General features: G+C 42.9%; 1 protein-coding gene across 1 annotated transcript; it reads left to right on the forward strand.

Annotated features, from left to right (window-relative positions):
* Positions 1-8,613: 8,613 nt before the first annotated feature.
* Positions 8,614-25,820, forward strand: NRIP1 (nuclear receptor interacting protein 1). Its single transcript, XM_018565145.1, has 2 exons — positions 8,614-8,630; positions 21,827-25,820. The coding sequence occupies exon 2, from the start codon at positions 22,114-22,116 to the stop codon at positions 25,543-25,545; it is 3,432 nt and encodes a 1,143-aa protein (XP_018420647.1). The 5' UTR covers positions 8,614-8,630; positions 21,827-22,113; the 3' UTR covers positions 25,546-25,820.
* The last annotated feature ends 551 nt before the right edge of the window (positions 25,821-26,371 follow it).

Below are 26,371 nucleotides of genomic sequence, written 5' to 3' on the forward strand. Positions count from 1 at the left end.
TACATACAATCTCATACACACACACACACACGCATAATGCCATCTTAAAAATTAGAACTCAGTAGAGACCAATGGGGATTGTTTTTATTTTCTTGCCTAGTCAAAACTGGTGTTACAATTGTTGTTTCCCCATTTAACAAAATCCAATTTTGGTTTGATTGCATTAAAATAGCTAGGATTATGGGACAACCTGGGACCCTGTATGGGTGCTTTTCACTAAGCAGTTTTGCTTTTCAGGTTTCCTTCCATTTTTGCGTTTCCTTCTTTCAACCGGCAGATCAGGGTTTACAGTAGGAGCAGAGAGAGTACACAGGAGCTCTTCCAGTTCACGTCAGTCCAAGGTTACTGCATGAATATGCATCTTGGCCGGCTACTAGTGGAAACGATTCTGGACGAAGCCACAGCAGCCTTCCAGGAGCTTCTGGGCTGAATGAGAAGGCTTTGCCGCAACGCTGGTGCTCCTCTTTGCTGCCTTCTTTCTGCGCTACTTGCCAGCCAGGGTGTCAGATACATTGCTCATTTAACTGACAACTAATGGATGTAAATCCAGTGACCTATTTACTGAGACAGTGACGTGGCTGCGATTACGGCAGTGTGACCTCCCTCATTCTTGTTTACCATATTTTTATTCCTCTTCACGTTACACAGATGAGCATTTAGGGAGCACAGACCACGGATTTAGGTAATCTCGGTGTAAGCCATGACAAATTTATTTCAATGTGCATGCAAAATAACAATATCCCTGTTTACCAGCAGTATTTTACCATTGGCTGCTTGGCAACCATGAGAGATGAAGGTGTTTTGGTCTCCACTTCTGATATGCGTTTTTAATAATTGACTTATTTTGCTGTAACATCCTTTCCTTTAAATGAGCACTTAAAGGAGCCAGCAGGTTTTTTTTCTTTTGGCGCCAGCTCTATTGACAACTAGAGGAAGCCTCAAAAGTTAGGTGCCAGCTGTAATTCTTAAAGAGCATTGGCGACCTGGCTCATGGGATTTGTCCAGCCTTGGTCTTGTAAACTGTAAACTGTAAGCCTTGTAAACTGTAGTCTACGGTTACTAGTATTCTATGGTTACTAGTTAAGAATACATGTGTGTTAAATTCTTTATAATTGTTATATCTGAATTTTGGGGGTAGTTTTGTCAGCCCTGTCTAGTATTTATTTTTTTAATCCGTGTCTTTGGTAGCTGTGGTCTCGATTTATGCACAGATCTTGACCCCTGACACTTTAACATAATATGACCACAAAATTAAACCTTTCATCTGGTGATCCTGATAGTGACATGCTTCCTGTACTATAGTGACAAATATTTTCACCTTGTCTGGTGATCCTACCAGTGATACACTACAAAACACCTCCCCTCTTCTCCATAACATGAATAGCCAATCAGACCTGTGCGGGTTTTCTGAATGTGAAAATGTCAGCTCTAGTGGCAGGACAATGGGGAGCAGAGAAGGGTAGCGTTAAGCCGCCCATACACCTTGCGATCATCGTACGAAACTTTTCGGCAGATGATCGAACCGTCGTACGATTTTTGTACGGCGGCCCCATCCTGCCCTGATTATCGCAAGGTTCAATCAGCAGTCATTTTTTTTTTTTTTAAAGCACCAAGACGAATTGTGATAATCGACCGCACGTATTTTCGTTTGTGCATGAGCAGTGTTAATCGTACGAATTTTGAGGGAAAAGCACTGACCCCATAGTTCTCCTTTAAGGACTTTATGGTCCTCCATGCACAAGATCTCAGCTGCTTTGATGAGTTTTGTACACTTAGTCACTTTATCTGCACTTGTCATATCCTGAAAGCACATTCTTCTCCAATGAGTTCTTGGCACTAAGAAACAGCATTTTTGTTGCCAAAACATATTTTCATATACAGTAGGAAGCTTCACAAAGCTTCTGCTGGTATGGAAAACCATTAGATAAGTTATACTTATGCCACACTGCGGTCACTCTGGCGTGTCCTCATTCACCTACAACCTAAATGATGTCTGTTTTTAAGGTGACTGTATGATCTGGACATGATCAAGCAGTAAGGAACTCGGACTAGATCATATACAGGTGAAACTCGAATAATTAGAATATCGTGCAAAAGTAATGGCAGTAATTGCTGCAAAAGGGGCCCAAACCAAGTACTGAGTACTTTTCAGAGGTCCAATATTGTTCTATGTACAATCCTTGTTTTATTGATTGCATGTAATAATCTACTTTTTTGAGGTTGTGGATTTGGGTTCTTGGGGTTTGTCAATTATGACAAATCACGGCTTGAACTATCTTGCTTTGCATGTAATGAGTCTATCTCATATATTAGTTTCACCTTTTTAAGTTGCATTAGTGAAATAAATGAACTTTGCACGATATTCTAATTATTCGAGTTTCACCTGTATAGGTTTAGACAGTCATGGTGTGCTCTGTGTTCCTGCCCACAAGATAAGCGACTACACCCTGTTTAGGAAGTGGTCACGGAATGAGGACGGCAGATCCGTAGTGCTTGCGCTGACCCCTAAGTGTCGATAAGCCCAGAAAGAATACTCTGTGATAATGAAATGGATTTGTTATTGAACACCTTGTCTTTAAGGTAACAGGCCTGTAGAGAACTGCTAGCTTTGAACCAGGTTGATTTTTCTGCTGGAATAGCCTGAAGAGTTTTGCAAGTACACACTGCTGCTGAATGTTGATGATGTTGCAGTTGGGAAAAGCAGGGACTCCTTAGGAGGAACCTATTGCGAACATTTCTGCAGCAGCTATACACCACTGTGTGTTCGTGCAGACCAGCTCATAGTCCTCATGCAAAATGAATGTCATTGTGGTTAAAGTGACCGCATTGCCAAAATAGTGTAAATGAAAGGTTTCCCTGCACAGAAGAAGTGAAATACCTCTCCTACTGCCCATGATGCCAAAATCATCCAATTAAGATAGTTTACAAACGGACTCCTTCAAGAGTGTGGATCTTCTGGTACCTCTGCTGTCCTCTATGGTTCCTCCTGCCAGCCTCTATACCAGGACAATCCACAGTATTGATGTGGGATCTAGCTGGAAGAATGTAGACAATGTGGTAGAAGATGCAAGCATTTAACACACCTGGAGGTGTTTCAGATGTGACGATTCACATTTACGTGGGCACCATAATAGGCCATTGCATACCTAATGTTTTTTTTCTGCACCTCCAACATAACCTAGGAGCCCTTAAACTGTCTAAATAGGACTTTCTGAAGTTAGAGCTAAGGCAAAGCTCCTTACCAGCCATAGTCTTAGTAGGTATCTCAGAATAAGCACCATAGCATTGTGGCAGGGCTGAACCATTCCCAGGAACCAGGTCACCAATGCTCCTTAAAGGAGAACTATGAGGTGAGTGCTTTCCACTCACCTCATAGTTCTAGCCGACCTGCGACAATGAGACTGTGATACCACATACCGGGTTCCCTCACCTCTCGATCCTGTCACGGCTCTCTGCCGTGACAGGGGAGGGGCTGGATTCCCCGCTCCGATCCGCCAGCGCTGACTGGCAGAACAGACGGGGGAGGGGGCGGGTACAGCTGGCTCTGCCTTTAGATAGGCAGAGCCAGCTGTCAGTCACGCAGCTGGGCGGATCCCGGCACAATTGTAGGGATCCGCTTCAGCTGCGGCGTCTCGGTATACCGCGAGCAGCAGCTCGCTGTATACTGCGGCGTCTCGGTATACCCCGACCTACAGCTCGCGGTATACTGAGCCTAGGGTGACGGGAGGATGCTAGTTTGTGTCCTCCCGTTACCCTAAGGAGAACTATGGGGAAAAGACTTAACCCCATAGTTCTCCTGTTAAAAATCACAGCTAGTGCCTAACTTTTGGGGTTTTCTCTAGTTGCTGTGACGAGCTGGCTCTTAAAAAAAAAAAATCCTACTGGCTCCTAGATTGGACAGACTTGCTTTTAGATTCCATATTCATCTGTCTACCTCTTCATTGTGGGATTTGGGCCTGTGCAATCACTTTTAGGAAATAGGTTTTTGTTTTTTAAAACGGGTTGTGGAAAGTCCAAAGAAAGCTGTAGGTGTTTGAATTTAAATGTTAATGCATACATCCACCCTATGATCCCTTCACTTGTATGTTTAGCACTTTTCCTTGGAACACATTTGCACTGTCCTGTTATATGTGATGGATACTTCTCCGTAAATGTTCTTGGAAACAGGGCACTTTCTGCATGTTCCCTTTTTTTTCTTCTGGTCTTCCCGTTTAGTACACAATGTCCTCTCTTGATCTTATTGTTCTCCGGAATGCAATGAAGTTAATGATGAGGTCAAAGCTCTATATCGGATTATTAGTCAGATGGCAGTAATACAGCAGGTGAAAACGTTCCCATGTTGGCCAGTGACAAAGCAGCAGGTCTGACCAGTGATTCATGCAGGCACAGGTATGGAAACGGCATGTGACTTATCGCAATAGTAGCCACCATTAACACCGTTAGGGCTTTGTGTTTCACAAAACAGGACACAAGTTCAAGCACGTCATTGTGGAACATTAACGTGACCCCGGGGCACAACCCCGGCTATTTAATACAACCGTTCTAGCCCGCTGCTTGAAAATGGTGACAAATTTCCAGTAGACCTCGTCTGCGTCGTTTCCAGCGCATAAAGGGCGGAAAGGTTGTTGTAATTGGCACCAGCAGCTGCTCTTTCTTTTGACAAGGGATAATTTTGCATCCAGTGCTTTGTGTGACAGCTGCCTAATTGGGCATTCTCTCCTTGTAGCAAGCATGCCTCCTTCAAGCCTCCCCGCTGACAAATGGTGTTGGATTATAGATGGGGACACGCTGACCCGTTCGACCTTGCTGAGACAGCAGGGAGGAGTCTCCAGCATCATGCGGGAGGCTTTAGGGTCATCTAGAGGACAAGGTCACAAGCCAGGTGGGGAAACGACTGGCTGTCACATGACCACTAGGCAATGTCACCGTGTCAAGGGCGATTTCTACATTATTGATTATTGTCCTTTTCATGATGTCTCATTGCGGCTGCTTATATATTGGATGTCAGTGTTTAAAGTACGCTGCACTAAGCAAGCCACGCAGAACCGAAGTTCTAATAATGAGAGCCTGAAACATTGATCTATGTTCTTGTCACTAGAATTCGTTGAAATGTGTGATACTGTCGGGGAGCGCACTGCAGGCAATCTCGGTTATTGTATGGAGCTGGTAATATTGGGCAATTCCCAACCTTCATGCTGGCCACACGTGTCACAATTCAACAATTTAGCTCAGATGTCATTTTCAGTTTGCGATCATTTGCTCATGATGTCACCTGTGTACGCTTTTTTGTGTGATCTTTTTTTTTTTTTTTTAAGGTCAATTACCCCACGCACAGTATATGTATATTATCATGCATCACCATGCACATTGTAACCATTATCACACATCTCGTGGAATGCATCACCATGCACATTGTAACCATTACCAATCGGATTTAAATCTGTAGCTGTCATTAACCCCTTTGCTACCGACTCAGTCTGCCCTTTAAGGGGAGCTTAACGTCGGGAGTCAAAGGCAGGCTTCCCCATCATGTGACTGGCTGTCACCGTGGTCAGATGATTAGGAGCCCATCCTAGTGGCTCCCTATCGTAAACATGGCCGCTCCCAGTCACTGCTGGGAGTGTGCTAGTGAGTGCGCACTCAGCACAGAACAGCGGGCCGGCTGATGCATATACACGCAGAACCAGGCCCACCCGCCGCACTTCGTATTATAAGGTGATAATGCTCTCTTACGGTCTCCCAGTCATGCTCCTGGGTTGTCCATCAGACTTCTGATGGAGACTACAAGAGGCAGCTTCTACACGTTATGCAGGCATGGTCCCCTGTTGTCACCATCCGGTAACCCACCCTGAGAAATGCCATGCAGCCATCTCTGTACATTATGATCACAGATCTCATAGCATGTAAAACCACACGCGTTTCAACCATCAAACAATCTAGTTTAACATAATCATAATGAAACTCTTGGGACTCAATGGTAATGTGTGGCTACTAATAGGGCTTAGCTATACAGGATAAGAGATTCAAATCTTACCTTGTATAGTTAGGCCGTTCGGCCCTACACTTTTTTCCCCAATTATAATTTTTTCCAATGGCCATTTTTTATCTTTTACTATTCATATACACAAATGGGCGGTAAAAGAGGATTCTTAATAGTATCTGAGCACTTCCTCCTACTGGTGTATACAAAGTTTCACCAGCTTCTTGCCTTGTGCTAAAATGAACTGGAGCATTGATCTACAGTAATGCTGCAATTCTCATTGGGTTGAGCTCTTCCTTGAGGCTGATCAGTCCTACGGTGAGCTGCTGTGTCTTAAAGGGAAAGTTATGGGAGTTTTGTTTAAGTGATTTTAGATAAAAAGGTAAAGGGATCAATTTGATAATTTTAATCTGTGTGAAAGGTTTATAAACTTTTAGTTTCAGTGTAGAGTTCATATTTGTAAATGTACGTAAGGGGCAGCCATATTTGCTCATTACATGCATATGGCTGCTTTGACGCACAAGACCCTGGGTGATATTTATAAAAACTAGAGCCGTTGCCCATAGTGACCAATCAGCTTCTATCTTCATTTTTTTTTCAGTTAGGCTTTAAAAATGAAAGATAAATGCTGATTGGTTAGGATGGGCAACTGCTTCAGAGTCTGTCTGCTCCAGTTTTGATAAATTCCCCTCTGTGTCTACTGTTGTAACTAGGGATGCACCGATACCAATACTAGTATCGGTGCCGATGCCGGGTATTTGGGCGAGTACCCGTACTCGCCCAAATGATCCAATGGCTAGCCCGATACTTCCGGTATCAGGAAGCCGGGCACCGTCTCATTACACGCTTCCTGATTGGCCGGGATGCCGGCTCCATGCTCTCTCGTCACTTTCTGATTGGTCGTCAACTTCCGACCAATCAGTAAGCCTGATACTTCCGGTATCAGGAAGCCGGGCACAGCCTCATTACACGCTTTCTGATTGGTCGGGAAGCCGGCTTCATGCTCCCTCGTCACCTCATGACGAGGGAGCATGGAGCCGGCTTCCCGGCCAACCAGGAAGCCGGGCGCCGCGTCCTTACACAGCGCCTGGCTTCCTGTTTGGCCAGAAAGCTGGGTCCATGCTTTCTCAGGACCTAGTGACGAGAAGCATGGGGACGGCTTCCCTGCTAATCAGGAAGCCGGGTGGCGAGTCATTTTACGCCGCCTGGATTCCTGAATGAGACTTTTGTTATTTGGTATCGGTGAGTACCGGGAAAACAATATCGGTACTCAATATCGGTGCATCCCTAGTTGTCACCATCGGAAAAAGCTCCCTGAGAAATGTCCTGTGGCCCTCGCTGGAGCACATGTACGTAGACAGGAAGTGGCTGCAAAAAGGCTGCAGGAGACCAGCAGCACTAAGATGTAACAAAAGGTCAGACAATTTGTGAAAATAAGCATTTTAAGGGCAATTGTTTGACATACAAATTCCTTAAAACAACTGATTTTTCACTCTGGGCTCACACCTCCTTTTTTTTTTTTCCCTCACGTAGGGCCATTTATTAACAGTTTTGCAAAAATCTAAAATATTTTTCGGGTTCCTTCCTAGACGGCAAGCTTAGAAATACCACATGCGACAAAGTGTCCCTTCAAATGGCTTTAAAATGTTGACAAATACAGGAATACACAACGGCACCGTCAAGAGGTATGAAGAATGAAACATACAGCTTAGCGTTCATTGTGTTCCGCAGTTCTACATTAACTCTTAACTCTTTCCCCTCCGCCTTCATTTGAAAGGTTAATAAGATGTTGAACGGTTGACTGCCCCCTCTACTTTTTTTTTTTTTTCTTTTTTTTTTATCCAATGCTTTTTTTTAAGTAGATGTTCAGTCAAGGGGAATCGCTCTCCCGGATTTTTTTCTTCCCCCCTCCCCGTCTGCCCCCCAGACGTCTGTGGACAAAGAGGTTACCTGCTGTTTGATGCCGAAGCAGGCAAAGCAAGCCATGCACAGACAATTCAATTGTCACTCAGGTGTAGTGGCACAAATCGAATGAAAATGAACATTTTTTTTTTCTCCTTTAACAAATTGACCTCTGTCAAGGTGCACGTCACCCAAACACAATAAAAATAGACCTCTTTGTAACGGTAATAAAATACAGGAAATATTGTTTGAACGGGAGTGCATCAAAGCGGCGTTTTCTGGGAAAACACAAAGCTTCTGATGCTCTTTTTTTTTTTTTTTTTTCTTCGTCTGGCTTTATCGGTGCACGAAGATGTAATTGGAGTCCCTCGAGGTAAAAGTCAGTCAATGGCAAAGAAGTGATGGATATGTTCACCGAAGTCCAGTTGCTGGTGGATTGGGTGGGCATGACGTGTTAACCGCTGACCTTGCTGTGCATACGCTTAGCCGCGCTGAGTGGTTCAAGCGTAGTGGAGGTTTTTAATCCAATACTGTGACACGCATATTGTTGATTAGCACCAGTAGGTGTCTTAGAGGATATTGTCTCCTCCGTCGAGCTGGTCAGGACCCGGGCATTGGGGAGTCAAGTCGTAGGAGAAAGAAGGATGTTTTTGCATTAGTATTCTAAGGAAGCCTTTCTGTCTGCAGAACAAATTGATTGCCAAGCTCTACCTGCGCTGGGCACTATGCTGGGAGAGACGGGAGAGAGGTATGCTTGTAATCTGTTGTTAGTGTATCACAAATTCTGGTGCTTCAAGGATTTATTGTTCGCTTTCTTTTTTAGACTTTAAGAAGAATAAAATAGTAATAAAGGAAACGGGAGGCAAATATTAGCTGTACTGGGGAGCATTTATAATACTGCATGGAAGTGTCCCATGTTGCTTCTAGTAACGAGAGTCCAAATGGTTTTTTTAGCAACTTATGTTAGACATACACTGCGCAATTTTTATAAATAAGAGCAATAATGCACTGGTCATGGAAATCGGCCCACGTGCTGAGAGTTTTTGTGCGATTTTAAATTAAAAAATTGGGTTTGTTTATACATTTGTGAAAGAATAGAGCCCAACTGACTGCAACCAGTCAGAATCCAACTTTCATCCTCCTGCTCCTATTTTTCGAGGCAGCATTAATGAAGACAGGACCTCGTGTTTCTTTGTGACCATTTTGAGGGATTTATTTCCTCATTTGTCAACATTTGTTGTTTCTACTTTTGTGAGCGACTCCTGTTTTTGTTCATCTGATCTCTATATGATTTGTTATCAAAAACTCCTTTAGGGCTGGAATAGTAAGTGGCAGCACAAACTAGCGTCCTCCCGTTACCCTAAGCTCAGTATACCACGAGCTACATCGATGTCGAGATCCGCCCAGCTGCGTGAGTGACAGCTGGCTCTGCCTATCTAGAGGCAGAGCCAGCTGTACCCGCCCCCTCCCCCGTCCGTTCCGCCAGTCAGCGCTGGCGGATCGGAGGGCGGAATCCAGCCCCTCCCCTGTCAGGGCAGAGAGCCGTGACAGGATCGAGAGGTGAGCGAACGCCGGTATGTGTTCGCTCACCTCCCGATCTACTGAGCCGACCTGTGACAGTCTTATTGTAACAGGTCGGCTAGAACTATGAGGTGAGTGAAAAGCACTCGCCTCATAGTTCTCCTTTTAAAGCCTAAACTTTTTTGTTTTATTTTAGATAGAGAATGGAAGTGTTTAAAACCCCTGTCATTTAATTTATTTTTTTTGGTAATGTGTGTCCACTTGGGGAGATTTCCCTTCACTTCCTGTGCTGTATACACAACATGAAGTGAGGGAGTATATATTCAAAGTGAGCTAAATGCCCTCTTAGATTGGTGGCACTGGAAAATGTTTCCCCATTGGAAACTCTATTACTTTTCAGTTAAGTGATCACCAAGACAAGTAGAGAAGGTGAAACTCTCTTCCTCCTTCCTCCACCACGCTATGTAAAACTACACATTAAAAAAAAAATGTTGGCTTTACATGCACTTTAGAGCAGACACGTCATTGGCTGTTACAGAAGGAATGCTTTTCATCACTATGATGCAGGGCAGGACCAAACCCAGGAGTCGGGTTGCCAGTGCTCCTTAAAAATGACAGCTGGCACCTACTCACCGAGTTGTTTCCTAGTTGTGGTCAATGAAACTGGCTCCTGGATTGGATAGACTGGCACCTGTATTCCCTGCTATGTAATAATTATGCCCAATATTTCATTTTTATTAATTATTTTTATATTTTAACATATGTTCTGCCTATAGTACTTCTACTTACCTATTCGGTAAGTAGAAGAAGTGCAGTTAGACATGGCAGCCAGTTTCCCGTAGTCGGATGTTGGCTGATTGGTTTCTCTGGGGTATATCGTTACACATTGCCTGCTACCCACTGCGTGTCTTCTGTTGATGGAGATGGACTTTCCTGGATCTGTTTGTGTAGCTGGTTGAGCTACACAAACAGTTATTACCGTTTGGGAGCCGCCGAGTGATACATCCACTTTCTCACGCACGCCATGCCATTCACATTGCTGGGCAGGTGGCAGACTTACACGAGTTTTAAATCTGGATGGAGGCTTATCGTATAACGTGACAAGAGAAGGTAACATTGGGAAAGGTCTTCTGAGGTCCCTTTCCGCAGTCATGACAGATTGTTCACTCATTTTCTGCTTGCTGATTCCTTCATAATGACTGAGAGCACATTTTCCTCTTACTCACACTGTCAGCATGTATGTATGTATGTGTGTGTTTGTGTGTGTGTGTGTGTGTGTGTGTGTGTGTGTGTGTGTGTGTGTGTGTGAAAATATATATATTTTTTATATATACCTATATATCTATCTATCTATATATACATGGATCGATCGATAGATAGATGGATAGAAAGATCGATAGATTTTTACCACAGATGTGTTGGCAGAGTTGCAGCCACACTTTGCAGTCATAGTCTGTAAAACTGAAGCTACAGTGTATTTTCATCAAGTGAGCATTTTGAGTTATTACTATATAATTATTTTTGATCTGACTTTTCCTTTCTCGCTGCTTCATATTTTAAAGATTGCATTTCATGTAAAGATTTGTAGACTCTTTCTGGTGGCTTTCTGTATGTGAGGCAGGGCAGCCAATGTCCTTGCTGCCATAAAATTAATTACAAAGCAAGCCACCCATGGATTACGTTGTGTTCAGTGAATCATTATGGGTCTGAGTTAATCTATAGACTGGCAATAAGAGAAGCGGTAAAGTACAGTCCCTGTGCTGTACAAATGAGCACAAAGTAAAAAAGAAAACATTAAAATAAACCTGTCTTTTGTATGTGCAGGACATGAGTAAAGCACACAGTCACCTTTAAAGGATAGCTATACTTTTGTATATTTCATTGTTATTCCCTTCCAGTACTCCCCAAAGTCTTGCGCTGAGTTCACAAGGGCGGCAAAGCGGTGGGAAAAATGGGTGGTTGATCCGCGTTCAGTGCCCTTTCACACCATAGTGTTGCGTTAATCACACTATGTTGTGTACGCTCTCGCACAACACACCTAGAGTGTGGTACGATGTGTTAGGTGCGTTGCATTGCATCGGGAGGTGCGTTGCATTGCATCGGGAGGTGCATTGGAGTTCCATTAAAGTGAATCACAATGCATCTAATGCATGTTACCGCACTCTAGACCTGATCACAAGCGCTGATTGCACAGTGTTGTGCAATTAACAACCCTATAGGCTGAACAGGCCCTTATTGTCCCTTGACTGCCTTTCTACTCATTAACATGGTGGCCAGAGGTGTTCGTACACATTGCCCCAGCTGCAAATCTTGGCTGTGCAGCAATTTTAACTCGACATGTCACGTTTAGCAGGTGGTACTTCTTGCCAAAATCATCCAGTCAATCAAGTCAGTGGGACCGTGCTGTAAACGTGTGTCAAACGCTTGCGGAACCTGGTTGCGGCACGGTATTTCAAAATGAAATCTCCCTTGGGATAGAAGAAAAAAAAAAGGCGTTGGTACACTGCTGGAAACTGCTGATTGACCACTTCTGAAATGCGTTTCACAGTGGATTACTTTTCAGACTACCGCCTTATAGTTGCTTGTCGAAGTCTCTGCAAGTTCCAAACTCTGCCACTAGGGATGCACCGATACCACTTTTTTAAGACCGAGTACGAGTACCGATACTTTTGATCAAGTACTCCCAGATACCAATTACCGATACTTTTTCTTAAAGGGACAGGTCACATTTTTTCTAAAGCAATACAAACTAATGCTTTAAGGTCACTTTCTTAATATTATGATCATGAGATGACGAGGGAGTATGACGCCGGCTTCCTGGCCAATCAGAATGCCGGGCGCTGCTTCATTACATGGCGCCTGGCTTCCGGATTTGCTAGCTTCCTGACCAATCGGGAAGCCGGGCAGCACGTCATTGCACGCTACCCGGCTTCCTGATTGGCCGGGAAGTCGGCTCCATGCTCTCTCATCACAAGTTTCCTGGCCAATCAGGAATCCGGGCAGCGTGTAATGATGTGCTGCCCTGCTTCCTGACACAGGAAGTACTCGTGCTAGGTATCGGAGCATTTGGGCGAGTACGAGTACTCACCCAAATACTCGGTATCGATACCGATACTAGTAATACTAGTATCGGTATCGGTGCATCCCTATCTGTCACCCATGGGGAGCTGCACAATCGGTGCTGGAAACGGTGGCCAGCTCTTGGTTCTTCTGCACATGTGAGGGAAAACTTATTATGCATCCCAACAATAATAGGCCTCTTCATGGTATTAGTTTTACAGTGAAGGTTTCCTTTAAGCAGTTTTTAAACTCCCAAGTATCTCTGGTCAGAGATTACATAGGGCTAATGAGATTCTTCCTGCCACCATGTGACAATGCTATCCATTCCACCACCCAGACCTTTTGGAAAAGAGAGGGGAGATTCTCATGTTCCTCCTACCTATATATCTGGGAGGTAGGGGTCCTTAAAGAACTCCGGGTACACATTTTCTTAACCCTTGCAGTGGGGCTACCCCCGGACTGAAAAGGTTAAGTGCTCCTTTTTGTCAAAGAATGAAAATAAAAAAATAGTTAAGTGGATCTTGGAGCCGACTGGCTGCTATGGCAGTCCCTTCAGCCTATCGCCTCCTCCAATCCAGCGATGGAATGTCCCTCGACATGCTAACATCCTATACACTGTATTGGATGTGATGACTTGTGGGACCTTTAGACTTCTGGAGTGGAGGGGGAGGATCTTGTCTAATAGCCAGCCAGCTGCAATGTTCAGGTGGGTATATCTTTTTTTTTTTTCGTCTCGATGATAACAAGCAGTTAACCTTTCATAGTGCGGGGTAGCCCCACTGCAAGGGTTAAGAAAATTTGTGCCCGGAGTTCATATTTAAAGTGAACCCGATACTTTGCTTTGCCTTTTATTTAGATTGTGATGGTCGATGAGGGGGGGCTGATGAACTAACAATTGCAGATAAAGGCATGCTGTGCGTTAGCATGACTTCCTGCCTCTCCAAAGAGAGCATAGACACAAACTGGCCATGCCAACATGCACTTGCGTGGTTTGGTGTGGGCAGAAGGGGAACTGGCAGGATCTGCCCACTGAAGCTCTTAAGCTGAAGCTCTTAAGCTGAAGCTCTTATACCCTAGCGGGCTACTTTTACAAAAAAATAAAAACCCACATATAGATGATATTGTCTTTGAGGTAACATTCCCTTTATTAGCCAACTTAAGCCATCAAATCCCAAAGCTTGCATCTTTGATTTAAGTTGGCCATTTAAAGGAAATGTTACTGTGTTAGCCATTGACCATTAGGAGATAAAGGGAACTTTGTACAGGTGACAAAAGGCAAAATAAGTTGTTGATTTAGTGACATGGGCAGCACAGTGAGAACATTGTTTATAGCTCAGAGTTCATTTATCGGGTCATTTCGCCGGCTGTAAGTAGGTACAGCGTTGCACTGAACTTCTTTTGTGCCAAATTTGCTGACCGCCCGAGGATTTAGCATGAGGTCACATGGAGCAGAAATAAATGTATGCTTTGTTCTGCATTAAGACAACATGTCAAGATTATGCAAATGGAGGTTCAAAGATAAAGCTAGAGATGTGCTTATTGATAAACTGAAATATAAACTGATCAGCCATAACATTATGACTACCCGCCTAATACTGACTAGGTCCTCCTTTTGCCACCAAAACAGCCCTGACCTATTGAGGCATGGACTCAACTAGACCTTTGATGGTATGCTGTGGTATCTGGCACCAAGCCGTCAGTAGCAGATCCTTTAAGTCCTGTATGTTGCAAAGTGGGGCTTTCATGGATAACACTTGTTTTTCCAGCACATCCCACAGATGCTCGATTGGTTTGAGATCTGGAGAATTTTGAGGCCAAGTCAACACCTCAGACTCATTGTTGTGTTCCTCAAACTATTCTTGAACCATGTTTGCAGTGTGGCATGGAGCATTATCCTTCTGAAAGAGGCACTGCCATCAGGGAATACCGTTTCCATGAAGGGGTGTACTTGGTGAGCAACAATGTTTAGGTAGGTGGTATATGTCAAAGTAACATTCTCATGAATGTCAGGACCCAAGGTTTCCCAGCAGAACACTGCCAAAGCATCCCACTGCCTCTGCTGTTTTGCCTTCTTCCCATAGTGCATCCTGATGCCATTTTTTCCCCACGCACCACCTCATCACATGATGTAAAAGAAAACATGATTCATCAGACCATGCCACCTTCTTCCATTGCTCCGTGGTCCAGTTCTGATGCTTGAGTGCCCAATGTCAGCGCTTTTGGTGGTGAACACGTCTCAACATGGGCACCCTGACCGGTCTGGGGCTACGCCGCCCCATACACAACAAACTGCAATGCAATATGTGTTTGGACACCTTTCTATAGGTACCAGCATTAACCTTTTCAGCAATTTGAGCTACAGTACCGTGTTTCCCCAAAAATAAGACAGTGTCTTATTTTTTTTTTTGCACGAAATAAGACACTAGGTCTTATTTTCTGGGGATGTCTTACCTGGCTGCAGCTGTGCTCTGCCGTCCAGGGAGCCACAACCAGGTGGGCGGGCATGCGTGCGGCCGGGCGGGCGTGTCTGGCAGGGGGGCGGGAGGGAGCTGCCTCTCCGCTCGGAACTAAGGAGACGAGGGGGCGGGCATGCGTGCTGCTGGAGGGGGGGCGTGTCGGGTAGGGGGCGGGAGGGAGCTGCCTCTCCGCTCTGATGTCGTCATCCAGAGAGCAACAGCGGGCGGGTAGGTGGACGGGCGAGGGGGCGGGAGGGAGCTGCGGCCGGTCTTCACAGCTACCCCGGAAGTAAGATCTAGCGCTATCTTCGGGGATGTCTGTAATATAAGACCTACCCCGAACTAGGTCTTATTTTCGGGGTAGGTCTTATATTACAGACATCCCCGAAGATAGCGCTAGGTCTTATTTTCGGGGGATGTCTTACTTTCGGGGAAACACGGTAGCTTTTCTATTGCATCGACTACATGGGGCAGCCTTCGCTTCCCACGTACATCATTGAGCCTTGTCCACCCATGACCCTTTCACCGGTTCACTGTTTTTCCTTCCTTGGACCACTGCAGACCAGGAACATCCCTCAAGAGCTGCAGTTTTGGAGTTGCTCTGATCCAGTTGTCTAGCCATCACAATTTGGCTCTTGTCAAAATTGCACAAATCATTACACATGCCCTTTTTTTCTGTTTCCAACACATCAATTTCAGAGACAAAATGTTCACTTGCTACCTAACATATCACAACCACTTCCAGGTGCCATTGTATAATACTAATGATTAAACAATGTCACTTCACCTGTCAGTGGTCATAATGTCATGCCTAATCGGTGTATTTATACATTTGTTTTTTAGCTATACATAAGTTACCATTATCATTTAAAGCCCCTGGTAGTTTTGTAGCAGTTTCACCCACTGTTTTAGTGTTTGTGTAGTCTTCAAGGTTACCATTCTCATCCTGGATTTGCTCATTCAATTACCTGACCTAGAGCAAGCATGCAGCAAGTGAAGTATAAAAATTCCCATCCTACAGAAAACCTGAGGTCGAAAGTACTTTAAAATCGATTTATTGCCGTCAGCACATCTGGCACCTCCAGATGTTTGCTCTTCTGGTCCTTCCAGAGTATAATCACCCCAATGTCCCAGGTGCTATGAGATACTTGTAATTGATCCGTCACAGTTGGAAACCTGACTCCATCCCTTCCATCTCCTAAGCTTGCCTGTGGACAGTAATAGCCAGTGAGCTCGCCAATCACCATAATGGGACAATAGTGAGGCTTAGAAAATGGGAGGGGCTAAGTCCAGGCTTTTGACTCAATGTTCCAAATGTATTTCAGAGCACTGGAGCATTCTTGGCACCAAGAGTTGTGTACATCTTGGCAGGACCTGATATATGGCCACCTGAAAGATGTATCATATATGCTTTAAAAGTTATAACTCCACCATTTAAACCTCTCCACCGATTTAAAAAAAAAACAACTATATACATACCTTTTTCCCTTAGTCTTCCTCTGGTGATATGGGGGGGGGGGCATTCTCCCAGGACTGAGTGGTGCTCCAGTAATTAAATGTGAGCACTTCACAGTCCTGGAGATCTGTGAGCACATCCCGCAAGATCATGCACCCTCTAGGGGCCGTGTCAACAACAGACTGGACCATCAGGAAATTGACACTAGTGTCCTTGTGCCTTAAGAGAGGACTGTTGGCTCTGGGCCAAGAGGGAAGGTAGTTTAGAACGTGGGATAAGTGTTCCTGTTTAATTTAATGATTTTCCTTTTTGTAAGGAAGTTCAGTAATGAGTTCTTTTTGAGGTTTTTTTTTTTTAATTATTACTATTTTTTACATTTAGATTTTGTTTATATTGTCTTTTGTTTTGTTAAACTGGACGTTCAGTTACAAGTAACCGTTGTACAGTCGAGTAGTTGCACACCTACTAAAGAGCTTTTATATTAATTAATCTTTACATTAAGCTGCTGTTTTATGCAGGAATAAAGACTGAGCGAATGTGAAACTGGTGAAAACGTTTGATGCTGGTTGGCTACAAACGCAATGCTGCTTTAAATTATTACAGGAACAGTTCAGGGACTGAAGATTAGCAAGAAAAGCTGAGCTGTTTCTTCCAGGAATCTTAAGTGAAATATCAATTACTGTACACGGAGAGCAGCCACTAAGTTAATTCTGCTGTCAGTCAATAGATGAATGTCCAGTAAGCCAAGAGATTAATTTAAAAGAAAAGTAGTTTATTCTTGTATTTAAAAAAACCTGTATTTTTCTATTGTCCTGTATGGTAAAATAGAATGTATTCTTTATAAAGATAATATTTTATGATGGGTCAGAAAATGCATGCCATTATTGACTCAATAATTTGAGTGTTTAAAGAGAAATTGTCACTTTGACCATTCAGGATATAGTGACTGTGTCTGCAAAAAAGGCCCGCTATTACGCACAGATACTTGGCCTTCAGCAATCCTCCACCACTTATTCTTCCATTGTAGTTGACACCAGATTACCCCATGTCTACTAGTGTCAGCCTAGAGTGAGCGGTGACCTCTCCCCCTCCTACATGTGACAATGCTCAGGCCTTGTGATTGGTTGCAGGACCTGAGCACTGTCGCATGCTCCCCTTACCCGGAAGCACTTGGTATTTTGTGCAGGCTGAGCTAGAGGAAGGCACTGCAGAGAATTGCTGGAGATGAATTGGGTGGAAGGTGGGGTGGCTTTTCATGGCCTGCTTAGGTTCCACAATGACCATTATTGAAGAAGCAGTTGAGAGGATTTCTAAATTGCACACCTTGCACCATCACACTAATCTGTGACTTAAAGTCCATTTCCACCTTTGTAAGTGATTTGCATTTTTGTTGTGGTAATGAAGAGGTGCAGTGATGATGCATACATGTGCACATTTTCTTCACTTGCATTGCAAACTTTCTTAATCTTTTTTAACAAGTTTTTATTAGGCCTGAAGCCTAAAAATTCCAAATTTTCTCCTCAGGAAATTCAGACACTGGGGTCGGATGGTAATTAGGCTGTAAACCGCTCTCCCCTCCCTGTTATTTATTGTAACAAGATCAGTGAAATGCAGCTCTGCCATTGCAACAATACACTGTCAGGAGGGGGAAGGGGCACTATGAATACTAATGAATGGGAGAGCTCAGAGCTTGCTAAACACAGAAGCATTTCCATGAGAATGTGAAGAGGAAAGCTAACAAAAAAATGCAAGTTTCTGTTTTTATATACAGCAACTGCATATGCCGGCTTCATGTACACTCGGTGTTCATTGCTGGCATGTTTTTTAAAAATACCCCTGCAAAGGTGGAAATGGGTTTTAAGGCTACCACTCCTACAGCTCCATATCTGTCCACCAGACACGACTTTGTAAGCGAACAATGTGGAAATCCTGGACACCTTGTCAACTGGAAGGGGGTCAGGCTGATGAGTACCAGAAGATTTCACATGGTGCCTTAGATGTATAAAAGTGTGAGTGTAGTTTACACACTACACCTCCCTCCTCTGGTCCACTGGTGAGGTGTTCATTGAGTTACACTTAAAATGGAACCTGTACAAATATGTCATTGCTGCCATTGCTGTTACTTGGCTGTCTCCAGCTTCAATACTTTGTGAGACACTGACCTGCAACAAGCATGCAGGTCAGGAAAGTCTGAGTGAATTCAGGAATCCTTATTTGCAATCTTGCTCTGAGACATGACTCGGAAAGTATTGAGCTCACTGGATCAGCATGACTGCCAGGGAACTAACATTTTGAGGAAGAGTGGGCAGCAGCAAACGCCTCCATACTTATCACAGGAGTCCTTTAGTAATGTTAAGGTTCTTTTGTTGTTGTAACATTTAAATCAAAATGTAGAAACTCAATGAAAACTTAACCAGTGATTCAGGGAAGGGGTAGTGTGTAAACTGCAGGCTATCTCTATATTCTTTATCTCAGCAAGGCCAGGCTCATTTTTTTTCAAGGCTCCATCTATCAGGAGCCATCCCCCCACAAGACCTGCCTTTCTCCTGCAGTGTGGATTACAGGTGCTATGTATTAGCTTGCAAGGGCGTGTAGTTACATAAATAATAAAATATAACATAACACCCCTCTCCTGCTTCAGTTCACTTTAACACTCTCCCCCTGTGCTCCGTTCACCTGCTGGAGCCCTTTTAGATACCTGATACCTCCAGGTATGAGGGAGCATGTAACCCTTTAATCCTCCTTTCCACTATGCAGTGCTTGGTGTCAGAGCAGCCAGTAGCCAAGTTTCAGCATGGTCACTTGCGGGTTTAAAGTCATTATCCCTGTGTAAGGTCTGATACAGACCGACACTGAGTTTTACAGGACTGTGCTGTGTGCTCTGCACCGGGAATTGGCTTGTGGTGGGTAGTTTCTTTGCACTGTTTCATCATGGTGCCCTGTACCTGTATGTGTTCAGTTTGCTTCATAGCGATTTCACATAATCTGACATTTTTGTATCACAGGTTTCTATATAAGTTTAGGGGAGTCCAAAACTGTGTAAATAATGACTGTAAATTGTTCACCTGAAGTCTTTTGTCTGAATTATACACTGTGTTGTGCGTAGTATCAGTAAGGCTCTCTCTACACTTTTTTTTTTTTTTCCCACTGGATGTCACACAGGGCCAAATACTTGTTTGTTCCTAAGCTTGATAAATGCTTGTGACACAATGTACAGTATGTGTAAATTAAGCGTGTATGGTAAGTGTAGTCTAAACCCCTCGAGCTTGGATCAAATGCCAGCTGTTACATCAGTTCTGTCTGTAATCTTACATGCTACTCTATGACCTTGACATTGCAATTGTGGACTTACCCTGTATTAAATCTATTTTAAGGGTGGTACGAGTTGACTTTCGTGTGTTTGAGTTTCTGTGAATCTCGAGCTGTTAAGCAGCCAGTAAAGAAAAATCTGGTTGGGGAAAAAAACACGTATTTTTTAAGGTTCTTTGTTTTTCGTCGTTGTTGACCTTTAAAGAAGAGCGACAAGCAGATTTATTAAAACACCATTAAATTTACTACTATACTATAGGAAGCTTTGAAACCAAATTGCTCGCTTAATTGCCTATCATACATACAAGTTTCCACACAAGTGAAAATTTGAAATCAGGCTTTTAGTGTTTGCTCTGAAAGCTGGGAAGTGGTAGGTAATTAGGCAGACTTAGGGAAGCATCAGAAGTTGGAGTCAGCAGAGCAGTGGAAAAAATGTGCAGAACTCCAGGCTATTATAGAATGGGCATCCTCTTTATGCTTTGTAGCTACATCATATGGCCAGATGTTTGTCAAAATTTGATAATCACACCTATACGAGCTTGTTTGGCATCCTATTCCAAAAATATAGGCAGCAATATGGAGATCCCCCGCCATTTGTAGCCTTAACTGCCCCGCACCTCTGGGAAGGCTTTCCACATGATTTTGGAATGTGCCTGTGGGAGTTTGTGTCCAGCCAAAAACAAGCATTTGAGAGGTCCAGTACTGATGATGGTCAAGAATACCTTAAGGGTTTTAATAAGATTGGAGCCAGGGTTCTGTGTAGGCCACTTAATTTCTTCTACACCAAACTCCTAAAATCTCTTTATGGCGCTGACATTGGGCACAGTCATGCTAGAACAGCAAATGACCTTCCCCATACTGTTGCCTCAAAGTTGGAAATGCATAACTGTCTAAATTGCCTTCATATACTGTAGCGTTAATAGTACCCTTGACTGAAAACATCTAAACTCAATAATTTGAAGCGTTGTCCTCATATAGTTGGCCATTATAGGTAGAAGTGTGATGGTCACGTGTCTAGGTACATTGGCCAAACATAATGTATATGCAGCACAGCATGTGTAGCAGGGACACAGGTTTATGTGTAAAACTCTTTTGGCAAGGTCTTTTGGCAGGTAAAGAAGTTGCTATATATTGTTTGAACAACATATTTGACTATTTGGAAAAGGTTGCAGTCGGGCTTCCACTCCATATGAAATAGTTTAAATGTTGTACGATCTGGGGAAGAACCGGCATTCAGAGTAATACGTTTATTTTTGTGTTAAAAAAACCTTATTTCCTAGTTAACCTGTGCAGAATTACAGCAGGGAAAAAAGTCCAAGCAATGAAATAAAGTGAGTGTGTAGAACAATAGCCATTTGTACACATGTATACGTGTTTAAATGGGACATGGGACATGGAACTGGGTCACTGATTTGGAGGATCTGTAAGTTTACAATTATCTATATGATGTAAGTGGATTAATTACAGTGCCATTTATAATGTTCATGGACTATGAACATGTGATTAGCAGCATTGTATTTAATGCAGTGATATGTTGGGTGCATGTTGTGAGAATTTGCTACATATGACACGCCATATATATTTTTTAGAAGCCTTTTAAGAATGTGTGTGTGTGTGTGTGTGTGTGTGTGTGTGTGCGCGCGCGTATACAACAATTGGGGAAAGGTTAGAGGTGATGTACCCTCTCCATTTCTCCTAGTGAGCACTGTAACTGGGAATGTAAGTGGTGGGAAATTTTAGATTTTTGATTTGTCACCAGAACAGGAATAGAGGGGGAATCTTCCAATGGGGACAGTTGATCTGGTAGCAACTGTATAAAAGGGGAATTACCTCAATTTGCAAATATTTCCACTCAGTATATATTGTGCCTACAGAACAGAAAGTATATCCTTTGAATGAGACAAAGATTGATGAAAAAAAATGCCTGGGATTTTAACCATTCTCTCTTCTATCCAAATATATTAGGCATACTTTAATATACCATAGAAGATCCTAACCTCTAGAAACTAAGATACTCTAAGTAAATCCTATCTTATATTCAAGTAGAAAATGACTGTCTCTGGTCCTATCTATGTAAAATTGACTTATGCAAGGTGTTAGCTAATATATTTCTTATGGTTGTCTTGCTTCTTTGTTTTACAGATAAATTCTTGAAGAAGAATGGAAGTTCAGTGGATAATCTGATAACTGTTTTGCGTTCAAAATAATCCAAGGAATAGACACATTTCAACATGCTGTATCAGCATTCATTTCAGATGGGACATTCAATTTCTTGGCAATGGTTTTTCAGAGGACATATGTTTGGAATTCCTCATCAAATGCCATGATTTTAAAATAGCGAAGACGTCCACTTTCCAAACTTCTCTACAACTCTTTTGTTTCATCTGTAGTAGATAAAGACAGAGCTTCTCCGCATACGTTTGTTGAACATGACTCATGGAGAAGAGCTTAGCTCTGAAAAACAACAGGATTCTATTGTTTTAACGTACCTAGAAGGATTACTAATGCATCAAGCAGCTGGAGGTTCTGGGACGGTGGTTGACAAACTCTCTGTTGGCCGTGTAAAAGTTGATGACAACTTTAAAATTTCTGGCAGTGTTTTCAATAACTGTAAGAATAATGCCTCAGTTCACAGTGATGGTCAAGGGTCTGGTGTGCTGCATCTCAAGAAAGCCAGGCTCTTGCAATCTTCAGAAGACTGGAACGCTGCAAAGAGGAGACGCATATCTGATTCCATAAGTGTAAATGGGAAGGACGAATCTCTGTTAACTGGAGTTGGGGAAAATATCCCCAAAGGGAAGCAGGATAGCACATTGCTTGCCTCTTTACTTCAGTCATTTAGTTCCAGGCTACAGAGTGTTGCTCTGTCTCAGCAGATAAAACAGACTCTAAAAGATCAAGGATTTTCCATTAACCAAGATGTTGTTCATGAAGAAAAAGATGACCCGTGTTATGGTTTGGCCTCCAATCATCTAAAGTCACTGTTAAACAAAAGCAGATCAAAAGAAAAAATAGTTGAGAATAATATGACTGTTATAGGTAAAAATGCTCTGCCAGAGAAGAACGTTGAACCTCCTCTTTCTGTCCAGAGTACTGCTAAAGGCACAAGTGAGCAAATTTCCTGTGCTGCGAGACTTCAAGCTGTTGCAAACATGGTGGAGAAAAGGTCAAGTCCTACTGCCTCACCTAAACCGAGCGTGGCCTGCAGTCAGTTAGCTCTACTGCTGTCTAGTGAAGCACACTTGCAACAGTATTCTAGGGAACATGCCTTAAAAGCACAGAGTGCAAGCCAGTTGGCCAGTGAAAGACTAGCTGCCATGGCAAGGCTCAAGGACAGCTCTGAAAAAGATCTTGGCCGATTCCAGTTTTCAACAAATGTTTCAAATAGTCTGAGCAGCCATACACGGACAATACCTAATGGACTAAATAATCCAGGCAATATGTCGCCTTTTTCAAGTCAACTTGGAGTTCCAAATTCTCCTCTTAAAACGGTTGGTTATAAGAATCATATGGAAAAAAACTATCCAAAGCCCTCACCCAACAACAGTTTGCTTTTGCACCTTCTTAAAAGCCAAAATGGTTCAAGTGTTGCAAAGAACCACGTACACAGTGAAAGAAATTCTCTTTTTGAAGAAAGTGCTACACCAACAACTACAGATGACTACTCCGATAACAATCCTAGTTTTACAGAAGAGGAGAGCAGTGATGATGAGAGTAACCATTCTAACTGTGCTCCTATAGATTTGTCCTTCAAAAATCGGGCAGCTAAGCCTCAGTCATTGCACTCAGCAGCCTCCATAGATAACTTAACAGAATCTTTGCTTAAAAACTGGGACCCAAAAGTTAATGGACTTGATAATAGTAAGGAAATCAAAGACTCTTCCATGGACTCAACACTAAAACCATATCAAAAAGTAACACTATTACAGTTGCTTCTTGGCCATAAAATGGATGATAGTCCTACAATAATAGATGATCCAAGATTAATGGATGACCCACGAGCACAACAAAAGACGACTGACTTGTCAAAGTTTAACATGACTCCACCTGTTCATCTTTCGGAAAGTCCTAACATTCATAATTCTTCTCCAATAAACACACTGCCTCTGCATAGGTCTACAGCATCTGCCTCTCCTTTAAATCTAACTCATCAGCCATTTCCAGTTAAGCCCAACTTCCCTTCCTATGTAAGCAGTGTTCAGCCAGAAAGAATGATTAATCCAGCTTCAAAACATTTGATGGAGCTTACAAGAAGCAAAACCGTTCAAACTGCTCCCCCACTAACAAACGACAATGCACAAACTAATGCTGCTTTTAGCGCTAGCAAGCTGCTACAAAATTTAGCTCAATGTGGAAAGCAGAGCAGTACTCCTGAGGAACAAAGGCCGCAGAAACCAATGGGTGCAATGAATTCCAATGCTGTAGGGTTAATTGATAGACTAAACAGTCCTCTAATTACAAATCAGTCTCATACATTTGACGAAGGTAGGGCATTTAGCAGTCCATCTACTCCAATAGATTCTAGGTTTCCTGGATCTGAAATTGAGAACCTCTTAGAACGACGCACAGTACTTCAGCTACTTCTCGCTGCACCTAACAAATGCAGAAGCGAAACAGTGCAGAAACCTATCGTAAAAGATGAAATAATCCCAGATAGGACTGAAAACTTGGCAGAGGAGCAGATTGTAGCTGTCAGAATCAAAACAGAACCCGATGATGATTCCATTGCCTATCAAACAAGAGAGGCAAATACCCCAAACCGATTAGGTGTATTTCTTCAGAAACCACCCAGGCATTCCCCTGAGGATGTAAAATCCCTGCACCCCACCCCACACGATTTTTCCATTTCAAAAAATGGTCTTCTGAGCCGCCTATTGTGTCAGACCAATGAGGTATTTGACTCCTGTGATCTAGGTTTTAACAGCCAACAAGCCGAATCCAAGCAAACCGAATCAACGATGTCTTGCATAGTGCCCAAAAAGAGAAAAATGCATCCAAGCAATCCTGCAGAAAGCCATATCAAAATAGCAAAACCTAATTCCCCAGACACTGGTAACAAGCACTTTTGTTATACACCCTGTTCAAGCGAGTCGTCTTTCCTTCAGGAAGAAGTGAATGGCATAAAGATGGATCATGAGCAGAGAAATTTTACTGCTCAGAATGTCTTTAGCGAAAATAAAAATTTAGGCTGGTCAAGAGAAAGTAAAGGTTTTAATGTGCTGAAACAGCTTTTGCTTTCAGAAAACTGTGTTCGAGACTCTCAGCATAGGAATAATGTCACAGTTGAAGAGTTGATGAGGGGAAACCGCAGCAACTTAGCAGGCAATTCTGAACTTGTTCTTCCACCACTGAATATGTTTATGGGAAAACCTTCTCAACAAAATAGTTTCAGTCAAATGGCATTTCAGTATCCTCATTCTCATCTAAAGAACACTCCTCATTCTTCCCCAGACATTCTCAGAAATAGCTCTCCACGGACTGAGCCTGGACAGATAAGTATGTGCCCAAATCCTAACGATAAAGGCCCTATTAAATGGGTTATCACAGACCATGAAAAAAACGATAGTGGAAAAGATTCTCCAAGACTGACAAAAACGAACCCCATATTGTATTATATGTTGCAGAAAGGGTCTCATTCAGCAGCTGGTCATAATTTCCATGATCAGACCAGCTGGACGGAATCTTTATTGGGACAAGCAGCAGAAATGACATTAAAAAGAGAATCCCTTCACTCTCCTGGAACCAATATGTTTGGTTTTAATAAGCCTTCCAATCGCAATGTAAATAAAACTTTACACAATTCCAATGGCAACAAGTATGGGCTGTTCGATATGCTTTCAATAAAGAAGGAACCTGAATAATTTCATGAAAAATAATACTGTTTTGCTTCAGATGTTTTAAAATATTTTTCTTTCAAAGTTGACATGCATGATTACAAGAGTAAAGCATGATTTTACAGACATGGTTTCGTTTCATCTACCTTAGTTGATTTTGCTTGTGATTGTAGCCTATTACTATATGTACAGAATTTTCTTTCCTTGCCTCTTGTATAATTCAGCAGCTGCAGATCTGAATTTCATATTTTGTATTGAGGATAATGTCAGCAAATTTGGGCTGAGGGCACACAAAGTAATTTGTCTTATCATGGTTTTGCTTTATAATTTGTAGAGACTTGCACACTGACCTCCTTGTGTCTAAGATAAATCTTGAAGGAAAAAGTTGTGTATTTCTAGCAACCTACTGCATTCCACTTCAAGGCAACCTTCAGCCTGGATGCTAAAGCCAAACTACCCATTTTCCTTCAGTTCCTATAAGTCAGCCTCTCTAAACTCAGTAGAGCAATCTATGTGTACCCATGTTTGCCATTCAAAGATGAGGACATTCCTACTACAGGCAAGATGATCTCGTGTTTGATAGCATACTTAAAGTTAGCTTGTGTTTTGATCATGCAGATCCACATTACAGATTAATTTAAATGGCCAGCCACCACAGTCGCTTTTACTTGCCTTTTCTTCCTTTCTCAGATCTGTTTACACGGGGAAGTAAAGTGACTTGCTACTTTCGGGTATGAGGGGAGCATGTGACTAACTACCTTTCATTCCAAACAATTGGAAATTGTTGCTCAGGCTGTTAGGGCTTTTACATGGGGCTTGGGAGCTAGTCCTCCGTTTTGTGTAAACTCCAAGC

Source organism: Nanorana parkeri, unplaced genomic scaffold (assembly GCF_000935625.1).
Source record: "Nanorana parkeri isolate BGI_ZX_2015 unplaced genomic scaffold, ASM93562v1 scaffold817, whole genome shotgun sequence".
Taxonomy (NCBI): domain Eukaryota; kingdom Metazoa; phylum Chordata; class Amphibia; order Anura; family Dicroglossidae; genus Nanorana; species Nanorana parkeri.

Coding starts and splice junctions, on each gene's coding strand:
- NRIP1 (XM_018565145.1), top strand. CDS start 22,114: ATGACTCATGGAGAAGAGCTTAGCTCTGAAAAACAACAGGATTCTATT.